Here is a 14377-nt window from a genome sequence, read left to right as displayed (position 1 = left end):
CATCAATTATCTATTATTATTTCCTTTATTAGGTGGTTAGAATTAGGTGATAGAAAAGTTATGAATGTAATTTATGTACTAAGGAGTAATCATTAAGAGATAGACTTAAAAATCACTGTACATAGAATTATGAGTAACGTTTCTGACTATATAAATCAGTAACGAGGCTTTCAATTTTCTAGGTTGTATAAGTTCCTTGAATCCTTGAGACCCGATAGTTTGTGCCTCCAGTAGTGTAACACTAAGTAAAGGAATATTACAACTTTTGTTTGTGGAACTTAATTAAAAATGATATCACAATATATAATTATTCATTAGTTAGTACCGGATATCGGAATGCTTGAAGAAGCATTAATTTCATTAAGATTTTAAATACACCAAACAAAGAATGAAACGTAGGTACAACCATTTTTACTGATTACCTTCAGCCATTGTACGTACAACAAAGTGTAGTAAACATGGCTTTAAGACAGTATCCTTGATGTCCATATACATCACTAACCTGATCAATGTGACCACAAGAACAATATAGACTAGAAAATATGAACTAGTTTTTATCTAATGATCAATCAATGAAAACATCAAATTCTTTGAACATTCTGTAGATTAGCTTTTGTATGGATAAAAATGTAATTGCTATAGTCAATACTGTATATTTGGATAAAGTAGAAAATTCTCAATACAAAGTATTTTAAGGAATTTCCCTTAACTTACATTTTAATTACATGAATTCAATAAAGGAATGTATATTAGATATTTTTACAACTATAATGAACTGTTATTCATCTTAAATCATAAAAATTGTGTCCATTTACCCTTGATAAGATGTTTTACAACATAATAACGAACAGAACAGCGGTTGCCTTTAAACTAGACTAACTAGAGATAGTAAGGATTTTATGATAACTCATTAGTAAATGTAGTGTGAGCGATTGAGTGCTATGATGGGTTATGGCCGAGACTGATACTAATACACCAGCCAGGCCCTGATCTTCAACCAAGGGAGAAAGAGAAAGATTATCGTGCTACTGAATCACATGATAAATGAATCCCTTTCTTGACCAGTGACATTTACTTGTCCTTGAGGAGATTTTTGATTAGTACTAAGTGACCTTCGTATTCTCCGGATTATGATTAGCCTATTGTATTATAGGCCCTATTAATTAGTTACAGTAAATTGAAACTACGATAGTTTCTTTGCATTATTTTATCAGTAGTTAGCTTATCAATTTAAGCAGACTGCCTGCCAATCAAAAAAGAAACTCAATCTCACTACCAATGAACAAGACTTAAAGTAAACTTTAGTGAACACCTTTTTGTTTATATAATAACATAAATTTCAACAGTTTAAAAGTGTTCACTTATCTATCACATTTGAAAACATGAAAATTGTGGATTATAATTTAAAGTCAGTCATTTCTACCTAGAATATTATATGCTACATAATGGAATAAATTGTATTAAATATGTAAAATTTAAAGAAATATGCATCGAAACTTACTTAAACCAGCCGATAGTTCAGTAGTCGCTGGATCTATCAATATATCTTGAGGTTCATTATTATCTCGACGATTTCGTGGATCATATTTCGATGGAGAATTTGGATTATTATTATTATTATTGTTATTAGCATTTTGATTTGTTTGCTTTTGTACATCAGATAGATCAGTAGGATTTAGTGTATTAGACTGATTAGATGCTCGACGTTTTTTACGAATTCTATCACAATCACAAAAATAAACATATTACGAATAAATTGATATATTACACATAAGTAATAGTTGAATTGGTTAACACTTCAATGAATTGTAAATCATATTAATAATGTATTTGACTATTATGTTAGGTGATGAATAATATGTTAGACATATTTGATAAATAATGACACCAAAGTAAGAGGAAAATAACAAAAGTAGAAAACTATTCGAAAAAAAATCATGTTCATCCGTTTAAAATTAGGTTAGAAGGTGACAATTAAGTGAAATGTCAAATTAAGGGAAAAAGTAGACAAAGCAGAGGTTTCTAATGACCAAACATGAAAACTAAGGAAGAATTAAGGAGGAAAACTGAAAAATATGTTTGTGCAAATATTTATATATAAATATAATTAGTTATGATTGAACAATATAGATTACAATGAATGATGATCAACAATCATGTAAAAAGACTAACCTTTTTGAATAGAGAAGTATATTTTGAAAAATCTTGATGCACGCATCAAACCTTATTAAAGATTAAATTAAATATAACACCATTGAATTGGCTATTCCAAATGACTTTGTTTAGATGTACACTGGTAAACATAAACGAAATAGACTACTGGTCTGAAGTCTGCAATGTGTATTTGTTGAAAGTAATTTTTATCAGAAAATGGTATCAGATGAAGAAATTACCTTAAAAATCCTTAGTAGAATACATATACAAAATCACTATGAATAGAAAAAAGAATCGGTCTACACAAAATCCGTTATCTAAGAAGTAGAATTCAGATGATTTTTCTTGAAGTCCTAGCTAGAAGCCATCAGATACGCTCTAGCCTTGGATAAAGATGATGCTGTTATAAATTAATTGACATATAAACTATTGAAGTTACAATTTAGTGCGTGTATTCCCAACATATCCTGAAGATTTTATATTAGGTTCTCTCTTCTGAGGAGTTCACTAGTAAAGTAAAACAGCTATCTGATGCTTACTAGGTTTCCATTAGTTTACCGGCTAATATCAACTTTTAATGCAAATTACATTCCGTGTATCGACATTAAATTGGTTAGATATGAGAATGTAAACGTATAAAGAACTAACATACAAGTAAATTGATAAAATATTTAAGAGAATATAAGCTAGTTATTTGAATTTCAACCTTAATACAATAAATTCACTGGAGACAATGGTGGATGTGTCGTTCAATTTCGTGCATTAGTTGAAGTTAGACATTAACATCATTAAATGCCGGATCAGTGGTTTAGTGGTTAAGCGTTCGCGCGCGAGACTGATAGGTCCTGGGTTCGAATCCCGCGAGGCAGGATCCTGGGTACGCACTGCTAAGGTGTCCCACAATAGAACGAAACGGCCGTTCAGTGCTTCCAGGTTTCCATGGTGGTCTAGCTTCAATTGACTCATGATCTCAACTATTGAAATTACTACAATATACTCAAAAAACCCTTTTGATACAAATAAACAATGTGATGAATGCTATACTAAAAAAAGGAAACATCAACACACTTTACAAGTATTAGTGCATGTATTTAGTTGAATTTTAATGAAAATGAATATTTCAGTGTACACTGAAAAAATAAATAATATAATATATAACATTTTATTACTATTTATTAGTAAATAAGTAGTATAACTGAAGTATTGTCATTTCTTACTATAATCAAGTTATAATCTACAGTTTAATGTAACTAACTAGAATTCATATCTTATAGAGGAAAGTTGAGTAATGAATGTATAATTCAAACGTGAAAAGTTGAATACTTATTGTGAATTTATTTATAAAATGTACTCCATTTAAGTGATCAAACTAATTTAAATGCTCATAATTTTTTATCCAATAAAAGAACGAATGTAAAACTGTTTCAAATAAGTGAAACAATCATAGAATTTGACAAAATATGGTATGTTCTAGAAATTATAAACAAAACAATCAAAGAATTCTGACACTGATGATCCATAAACATCATCAGCAACAGCCTACTGTGGGAGAGAACAAACCAGTTTCCAGTTGAAGAGGAAATCAGGAAAAGATGCTAGAAGTGGATAGGACATACATTTCGGGAATCATCAAACTTCATCACAAGGCAATCGCTAACTCGGAATCCCGAAGGGAAAGGATAAGGAAGAAGACCAAGGCAAGCAGTGCGTCAGGGATCGGAAGCAGACATGAAAAGAATGAATAGCAACTGGAAGCAATTGGAAAGGATTACCCAGGACAGAGTTGGATGGAGGTGGGCGGTCTATTCCCCTTCAGGAGGGATAATAGGCGTAAGTAAGTAAGTAAGTATATTACTTATAACATGATAATTCATAAAAAATAACTACACTTTTTATGATAAAGTTTCGATTGAATTATAGATGTCAATAGTCAAGACGAAGATCATATAGATCTGAAGTTTCGTTAGCGAGAAATGTGCTAGGAAACGAATTTTAAATAGTAATATAAATTAAATCAACCTATTTCATTTTAACATATTTTTAGACTTAACGAAACATTTGTGTACACATCTTCTTGTTTATAGTGCAATTCTTATGTATAATGATTATAGTGTTTATGTTTTTTTTTTAGAAATATTTCTATCTAGTCGTGAATAAACCACATACATACAAATATACTATGATAAATGCATGATAAGAACAAAGGTAAATATTTATATTTTCACTGTTTCAATATACAAAAAATATTTCATTACGAAGACTTGTATGATGTAATCAGACTTTCTAGTTTATGCAAACTATCTAGATTTAATTTAAACTGTCTTTCTGAATGCGGTGGGTTTTTTTTGTTTGTTTGTAAAAAAGTCATGATAGAATGATTCATTTTTTAGGTTTTTAACTCAAATAAAGTTGATCTAAACTGTGATTTTTTCGGATTCATGCAGTAGTAGTATTGTTGGTTTAAATGTTAAATTAAGTAATTGATGATAATGGGGACCAGAAACAAAACTTGACAGTTATGTTTAAGTTTCATTCTCTGGTAAATAACCTGCAAACACTCATATAACCAGGGTAGGTTAAGTGTAAGGACAAATTGTTTTTGAACGCATAAATGGGAGTTTCAATTTCCGTATAGCCAAGGCTTCAATAAACCTTAGTATACATCCTCGAAGGCTTTTGTATAACACTACAAATGCTGATTTGATGTCAACCTTATGACCAGTCTCAATCAAATGTTTCGCAATGGAAGATGATGTTGGTCTATCCCGTGATCTTATTTGATCGTTGGAATCCATTTGTTTCTGCACCCACCCTTAATTGCAAATCTCTATTGCTCCTCCCTATGTACGTGTTTCCACACATACATGTAAATTGATAGACACAATGGGATGTGATACAATCGCTTACGTGCTGTTTGGGCTTTTGGTGAAAAATAGACCATATCTTCTCGATAATGACAAGTTGGGCTGCATAAAATGTTCGGTTGATAGCTAATTTAAGTCACCGTTTCAACACGAGACTATTTGTGTCGCCTCTAAATGGTAACATAATGTAAACTGGCTTTTTGGGTGCCAGAAGCGTCATAGGTCTAGTCGTATTGCAATTCTTACACAATATAATCTTCCATTAAACATTTGATTGCACTATTATTTCTCTCACCCTATCTGATCCATATTTATTGAGATCATGGATCACTTAACATTTTCACTTAACAACATATAAGCTGATTAAAGTTAACATTTCACATGAGTCATACTTTTATTTATCGTTTGTGCATAAGACATAACAATGTAGACAATCAAGTGTTGATACGATCTGTTCCAATGTAGACTAATGTAAATTTGTATTAGTCTCTGCATTTTATATGATTAATTAATGAATGATAATTAATTGAATGTTACACATAATTCATTAGATATATTAAATTAATAGATTTTGATGTGCATGTATTTAATTAGCAGATACGTCTTTGTTCCTTGTTAATGGGCTTAATAATAATTAGAATGAAATATTTGAAGAAAAAAAGGGAACTTATTCTCTCTAAAGTTACATTGACCATAGAAAAACAAACGTACACAAACAATTTTTCCATATGAGTATAGTGTGTACAATTCGTTTAAATTTAAGACAATAGGAATGAAATGCCAGGAAGTTTCAGACATCTCCAATGAAATGTATTACGCATAGCTGATTCTAGCATTCAACTTTCTTTGTGTGCGTAAATTACGTAGATATTTTTTGTGGTATTACGGAATTCGAATAAGGTCGGACAATAAGAACTATAGGGGTTAGTGTAGACACAATTTTAAAATGATTCAATGTCGACATTTTTATCTATAAGATATGATAACAAGGGTTCGAACCATATGGGGAACATCAGTTCTCTTCAAGATTATAGATAATCTTCACTGACTTGTACCAAGAAGCAAGAAATCTAAGTCTAATGCTCCTTTTGTATTGGCCATCAGACATAACTCAGAACACGGTGTACGTGAAAACAAGACAGTTAAAGTATAACAACCAAGTTACAATCGATTGATATAATTTCAACAGTACTAGAGACTAGACAATATGACATTAATTGCCATTCAGTAATTATTTACTATATGGCGCACATTGTTGAAGAAAGGAACTAAAAATAAAATACCATTCAAAGAAATTTGAAATGTAATGAAGCGTTTTGTAAGACTGTATTATATGGAAGGGATAGTAATAAAATTTCAACTGATTAGTGAATTCACTTTGGTAAATATTAAATGAAACTGAAACTTCTCAAAGGGTAGATTTGTCAACCTTTTATACGACTAAATATGTGTATTTAACATAGAGAAAGTAGTGTTCGTCAAGTATGTGATGAAAAACATATTTAAATGGGAAAATGATAGGTAGAACTCACCGGTATATATTACGTATAGACATATAAATCCAAGAGATAATAATAAACGGTGGTGGTAACAATGGTCTAGATTCATATTCAATAATCACTGCATATCGTAGATAGTTATAAACTAATTCAGATTGTTGACGTACTCTAGCAAATATATCATTGAATACAGCAATAACAACGTTGACAAATAGAATAATGGAGTATAACAGATATATCACTGTCGCAATTGGGACAATTTCTAAAAATGGTGCAGACTGTGATTCACTGGGCCAATCAATAGCTAGAAAAGAGTAAAGAAAAGGAACGAAAACTTTGTAGGTGAATAAAAAGTCTTTTAAAGAATTCTAACATGCAATATGTTAAAGTTGATAGGAGATTTTGAGAAAAGTATGAAGTCCATAAAATATCCTATTAGGAAATATCTGTCAATGTCTAGTAGATCCCAAAAATCTAGAAAAAGTTTCATATCACTTTTAGTTAATCGGTGACTTTGGAACATTTCTAGAGAAATCCAGAAGCCAATAGTATTGGTGTCTTTCTTGCATTTGATTCTAGTAACCTCAAAAAGATGATAAATATATGCTCCTGTCGATCTTGTGAATGCAGTATATCAAGAGAAAGAGAGAGATGAAATCAATGAGGAGAGAATAATTGTTAAACATTTGACCATATATCTTTGTTTCCGTTTCCTTAAACTTTGGAAATTTAACAATCAGCTCACATAATTGATTTTTACTACATCATATAATGGATAACTGAATAAGAACTTTGGTAGTTATACTGAATAAAGGACTTGATGATTAATATATAACCTTATACTGGACAGCGAAGTCATCGTTCTGTCCAAGTTAGACACCAGATTTGAGTATTCTAAATAACTTGAAATTTTGGATGGGATTTGTAAATTTGTTGAAACATCTCCAGGATACTGTCATGAATGAGCTGCAAACAAATGAAACCAAGTTGTTAATAACCAGATTGTAATATCACAGACATATAGTTCAGTGGGGTGTAAACTTTGGAAACTGTCTTCATAATAAGTCTCAAAATAATAGTTGTTATCGTTATTATCTGTAAATAAAGCATTTGTTCGAATAGAACTGGGAAAATTTTCTTCAAAATAATGTTCTGACAACTACTATCCAACTATCTTTTCTCCTAATGATCGGCTTTTGTCTGTTAAGTAGTCAATCATTAATATTCATTTGCCTTGGAATCAAACCTACAGGTAATGTTATTGAGATGGAGTGATTGAGAATCACGTCATCTAACTACATTTATATATGTAAATACAAAAATAAATAAAATAAAGACACGAATCTATTATAGGGATGAATAAACATGAGGTGAACCGTAAACTAACTAAATTAAAAAAGTAATAAATAGAGTGCAAGATATAGAGGAAGTTAAACAATGAAATAAGTGTATTGTTATTATTAAGTCTCAATTATCTTGAATATTAAGTCGATATAGACATTGGAGACTATGAATCATTAAACGGTTATTCCATTTTGGTTTAGGACACTTCGTTAATGTGTATCCAGAACTCGACACACAAGACAGAATACAGAACCCAAAAATCTTGTAGTAAGGATGATACTGATTAGTCGCTAGGCTGGAAAATAACTTCAGTTAATTAATGATATTTTGAAGTGATTATCAATGGATAGCTGCTTCAATTTTAACTTGGCTAGTCGCAAAGACTACAGTCTTTTATTAAAAATCCGTTTGAAAGATAGTTTTTACAGTGTGCTAGTTTATTAGTTAGATGTCGAGAGTTTGTTAGCCATCTTCAACTACATCATTTTAATGTTTAAAATCTTTTACTTATCCGTCTAACTTGATCTATACAAGTATAATTAGAACATTTTCAAGATGATAACTTTTCTCTTTCATCATATTTGCTTTTTTTTTAATGAGGTTAGTTGATAGGAGAGTTTTTATTTTAATTTATCCCTAACCTAAATTTTATTCAGGTTGCAGAAAATAATTAATTAGAACATGGCAATTATCACAATATACTGAATTGTTATTATTCTTATTTTTATCGTGTGAAGATCTAAATATCACATGAGTTTGTTTGGAATGAAAAAGAGGACACTAAAATGATAGGTATTTAACCATATAGAAGTATATGCTAAATTTCATAAAATACTGGCTCGAATTATTGAGAAAATGAATACAAAATTATTAATAATGATTGATTGGTTAAAAGAAATTATTAAGAGTATTTATTTTATTATATTCAATATAATGGAATGTGATATGTAAACACTGACTTGTTTCAATGAGCCAATTACGTTTACCACCCATTAAGATTGTAAGTATAATAAATTTTGTATATAAATAGACTAATTTACAATTATTATGAAAGTATACAAATAGTTATATTGAAGAACTATTCCATACTAGAAAAGATAAAACTACTTTATTTGGTAGGAAAGTAGAAAGAGAATGATTTTAGTGTTGCACTCACTGGGTTGAATGATCTAATCATGAAGCCTTAATTGATATGCTAGAGAATAATTATTTTTGAAGTATGTAATAATGATGATTATAAAAATAATTTAAGTTTTAGAATTCAACCATCCAGATTAAAGGATAAAATATTTATTTATTTAAGAAGATTTATATTTGTTGAGCTAGACTGTTTATCATTTGTTTGTTTTGCTGTATTTGCTGGATTGATAAAACATCAGAATGATCAATACGAGCAAACTGATAGTTTGGTCATGGAGTCGACCTCGGAATCCCTACTAAACGGCGTTTAGAAGAAAAAACCACAAGCCAGCCATATATTTCAAATCCTTAAACTAGAACAAACCAGCTGTCTGGTGTTTCTTGTTCTTGAATGATTCCTTAGCCAATCTCGGTTTCTGATGAAAACTATATTCAAATCTAGAAGATTAATTGACCCGGTGAATAAATCAGTTTTCAATCAAAAAGTCGACTAATATACAGTTAGTGACTGGGAGAATGTTATTTTAAATTATGTAGGCATTACTCTATTGACTTAAGATAGACTATTTGATGGAAGTACATACTTATGAAGTTTAAGAAGATGACTGGTCGTGTGACTTTTGAGACCTATATTTGACTGCAAATATATCAATAAAATTAGGGATAAGGCGTTTTATACAAATTATCTCGGTTTGATGATAATTTCTATCACAGATTAACATTAGTAGGAAAACCCTAAGCAAGGGATATTTGTTTCGCTCACTAGCAACTATCTTCAAGTTAAATTGAACAGGTTTCAGCGAAAAGTAATGACTGCTGGAGTTTAACCATGTTGGAAGTGGGATAACCATCAAACCTGGAAGTTGTACTATTTTGTGAATTTACTAAAGTTGAAAATATAAACTACTAGACTCTAACTCTGCTAGACTTTTACAAACTAATTTCATGTAGCTAGTATAACGCATTAAGATAAACTATGACTATCCACACACGTTCCAATCACCTCAGTCAATGAGAGTTCACAACCTAAAATAAACTTGCCTACCAACTTTAAAAAACACACTACTCACTAGTTCTGTAATATAAAAACAGTGCTTCAAAAACGTCAATGATTAATTAAAGAAAGCTTATATAGATTCTCTGTCAGTAAATGTTATATTCGCAATCGACTGTTATGGAGTATCTTTACACCATATTAGATATTAGGTAATCTCATGTTTTTTATAAGTTGTATAAAGTGGTTGGAATTAAACAAGCCTTTCTTGTACTATCGATATTTGAATTTTATCAATCACTAGAGGAAAAGAGGAAGACCAAAGAACACATTACGCCGGAAAATGGAGATAGGTATGAGAAAAATGAACAAGAATCGGATAGAACTAGAAAAGGCCCAGGACAGAGTGGGTTAAAGTATACTGGTCGGCGGCCTATGCCCCATTAGGAGTAACAAACATAAGTAGGTAAGAGTTGATGAGATTTCTAAGAAAAATGCCCTAGTCGTCTACTTTACTTAATATTGTTAAAAACTTATAATTAATAGAAACCAATTAATAATCCATGCGAAAACATTTTACATTAGAAAAAACTATAAATGTATTCATCATCATGAAACACTATTATTTTTATGATTCAAACTATGATTTTATTTTATATTGACTAGAAATTTCCACTTTAAAATTGTTATTTTCACAAATTACCAGTATCATTGTACTCTTTAAAATGTAATCATTGAATTGTGTATTCTTTAATTTTAAAAGTTTAAGTATAATGACAAACCATTTCAAGTAGTTTTACGTTAAAAAGGGATACAAGTACTAATAGGTACCAATTGTGTGAAGCGGTTTTTCTTAGAAACTTTTTCCCCATATGGTTTGAACAAGTAGTTGGATGAAAATTTGGAGCCAAAAATATTAGAGGGAACTGTAAATACATAATTTTTAATTATATTTTAAAGATAATTTTCATTAAGAACTTACAGAAATTATTTTAGGCCAAAGAACACTGGACTGTAGATTAATTTGAACTAAGATGAACTAAAGATGTAAATTCAGTAAACTTGTTAGTAGAAGGCTTTATAGTGTGAAGTCAAGTGATATTAACAGGTTCTTCAAATAGTGATGGTTAGTGCTCAGCTCAAACCTACGACTTAGTGGATGGAAGTCAAACACCTCAATCGTTGAACTATCGTTCCTAATTTTATTATTATCAAAACTGTATTTTTCTCATTTACAATAACACGTTTAGGTAGCCTTTGAAACACTCCTGTTTGATTTTAAAATTTCAAATGCTATTAAGTATCAGTTGATTAGATTCTGGATGCTTAGGTTTCTATAAGTTAAATCCACATGTGGTCGTCGTATAATTAAATTATAGTCTATCACAGTTTGGTAGATATAACAGAATTAGAAAAAAATATTACTCACGATCTATTTCACCAGCATACACTTCACCATATAACATGAAATATGGTTTAAGCATAATGCCTTTAACAGCTTCAAGATTTACATTGGTATGTTTAGGATACATAATTCCTTGACGTATCGTACCAAATGCCAACAGTGGAAGAAAGAGTAGTGAAAGCATAGGAATCATTAGACGAACCTGTAACATAAATTAATAGAAAAATGTCACAGTTTAGTTTTCAGTTAGTACGTATAAATGAACAGGACTAATCGTCAAATACTGAAGAAATAGCAAAAGTTGGGGTTTGAAATTCCAGTTGTCATATCACAAAAGGTACGATGTTAATTGTAGAGTGGTAACCTGTGAAACCAACCGTTTGAGGAGAAAGTTAGCTAATTACTGACAGGATTAGATGATAATCGCGGGTACATTGAAAATTGATTGAGTTTGAAAATAGACACTATTGGATTTCAAATCTATGGTCTCAAAAAACTGTGTTCGCTGTGAATTATGAAGGAACTTAGTAAAGAAAACTGTGCCGATGACCTTGGAAATTTTTTTTAGCTAATCAGAAAAGTGTTTAGTTATCAGAAAAGAACAATTCATAATAAAATTCTATTACAGCTACAATGGATAAACAGTTTTTATATGGTTAATGAACATTTACATATTGAATTATTTATCGTAGTAAATTCATATTAGGACTGAAGTGGAACAATATTGTGTAGTTATAATGATGAGTGCTTATGCAGATAGCTTTCATTATCGAAAAAGATCGTAAATCATGTTAAAATGTCATGGGTATATCACTTCATTTTATCCTGAAAGACCTGATCTTTTCACCATCTTAGAAACTACTGAAGTTCGTCTTTCAATGTTAAAGTTTACACAGTTCATACGTGGCTCTTGATGAGTTATACGCTATCAGTCGTTGGATTTTAAATTTCACGCAATAATTACAGAGTAGGCTCCTTAAATCTTATTGGTTCATTAATGTAGTTTACTTCTTGTAGTATTCAAATAGTATACTCAAAGGCTAGTACAATAAGTTTGTTTCCTGTTAGTGATCGAAAATTCCTGAATTTCATTTGCTAAAACATCATAAAAACAAAAAAATCTAAATGTTAAATTTCCAATTTATATTTTATTTAGTAATTTCGATGCAAATTCAATAATTTCTAGCTTTCTGTACTTTAGTTATGCTTGCCGTTTGATTGTTTTATGCAAAAAGCACAAGAGAATTTATAGTTTCCTTTCTAATTGTGGACATAAAAACACTTTCTTTTGAAGTTATTCGAAATAATAATACTGAATTTAATTTATATAATGTTTGGTTGTGTATAATGTAGATTTTATTTCACGGTTTATTAAGTAAAACGGCTGAACAAATCATACAAAGATGGTTGTTGACAGGTCCTAACTAAAAGTGTATCATGATACTAAAAATAAAAGCATTGTAGAGAATGTAAGAAGAAGATAGTTTTACAGAAAATCTCAATACCACGAGAAGAACTTTTATTGTGATTCACTTTTTGTCAGATAAGAAAGAAGGTAGAAGTAGTTACAAATTTGCTAGCTCATTTTCTTCAAACATCCTATCAGATGTATAAGAAAAGGTGAGGGTAAATATCTCTTTCTCGGGGTTCCATCTATGCAAACTAATACGCATAGTATAGATGAATTCATTCTTGATAAGTGATCGAACAAATATATGTATGTAAATAGGTAGATAATTGAAACGTACCGAGGGCTTATGTATCCAGGGATATCGTAAGAAAATCTTTGTGGATCAATGATATTCCGTTTATTAATTGATAGGAATATAGGAATTTCAGAGACTGTAAGATCACTCAACAACTGTATACAAGATTATATAAAGGGTCAACGAGTGAAATATAGAGTCATATAGATAAGTTCCTGCTCTGAGTCTATTTTGGATTAACAAAAGTGATGAACTGACTATTAATTTAGAGAAATAGATCCATTAAGTTCAGCTTCAAGTGTGACCACTTTATACAAGAAATCTAATTCAAGATTACTATATTTATATCGGGTGAAAAAGGGAATTAACCTTTGGACGTCATTTGAAGAATTGGTGTAGCTTGGTATTTACACCCTAATAAAAAATAACTTTTGTATCTATCAAATCATTATATAAATTTGTAGACGGTTCCTTTCAATCGCTGGACCAGAAATCACCGTTGAAATTCTGACTACTATTGGCTTTGGCTTTTTCTTCATTTTAAACTTAAATTTGTTTAAAAACAGGTAAGCAACATTATCTGGAGTGCTGTCAGCGGTAGTAGGGCAGTTTTCATATCATGGGTACTCATGCTATGGAGAGATGCTTCTTCCTGAGGTATCTGTCAAGGAAATAGGGTTAATAGTGAACTTGAAGGTTTAGGAGTGCGACTGCAATTTTCGAAGTATAGCTGCTTGGGACCAACGACACAGCTTTTTATGAGTGATTTTAGATGCGTTAGTGCTATACTTTTAATTCCTTGCAGCTGGTAACGCAAATCCGTGGGGCGATGTGAGATGTGGCTTTTTAGAATTGACCTGTTTTAATCCCCTTCTATTTTGGTAAGGCAACATAGCTACGGACTTTAGGTATTTGGGAAAAATAAGTTACTGCTGCTATCCTCCAGTACAATCGGGAGTATGACGTCGCTCTAGGACCTTAAGTTTACTGGTTTCATCCAATATGGCTAGATTGGATTATCATGATGGTCAAGCCCCGCTATCGCACCAAGGTAGTAGATACGTGAGGGAGTGAATAATCTAAAACAAATAAGAAGCACTTTTGACTTAAATTAATATTTAGGTAGTATATCAAAGAATGCTTAAACATATGAATCTTGTGGTACACAGTTCACTTGAGAAAATCGCTAAAAAAGACAATATACGAAGCTAATCATCATCACATGAACATGTCTTTTGGAATTGAAATTAAACGATGAATAAAATGATACT

The 14377-nt window shown here is 30.7% G+C and overlaps 1 protein-coding gene across 1 annotated transcript in view; it reads right to left on the bottom strand.

Moving 5' to 3' along the window:
* Nucleotides 1–14377, bottom strand: part of TRPM3 (Transient receptor putative cation channel sub M member 3) — a gene marked incomplete at both ends in the record, with an annotated part of 101375 nt that overhangs the window by 14759 nt on the left and 72239 nt on the right. The window contains 3 exons of the mRNA XM_051219466.1: nucleotides 1502–1719; nucleotides 6551–6821; nucleotides 11425–11602. Coding sequence (XP_051065628.1) covers nucleotides 1502–1719; nucleotides 6551–6821; nucleotides 11425–11602 — 667 coding nt within the window. The remainder of the gene's footprint in view (nucleotides 1–1501; nucleotides 1720–6550; nucleotides 6822–11424; nucleotides 11603–14377) is intronic.

The sequence above is a fragment of the Schistosoma haematobium genome, chromosome 6 (assembly GCF_000699445.3).
Source record: "Schistosoma haematobium chromosome 6, whole genome shotgun sequence".
In the NCBI taxonomy this organism is placed as follows: Eukaryota; Metazoa; Platyhelminthes; class Trematoda; order Strigeidida; family Schistosomatidae; genus Schistosoma; species Schistosoma haematobium.
Note: the sequence above shows the minus strand (reverse complement) of the source record. Positions and strands in the feature narration are given on the sequence as shown.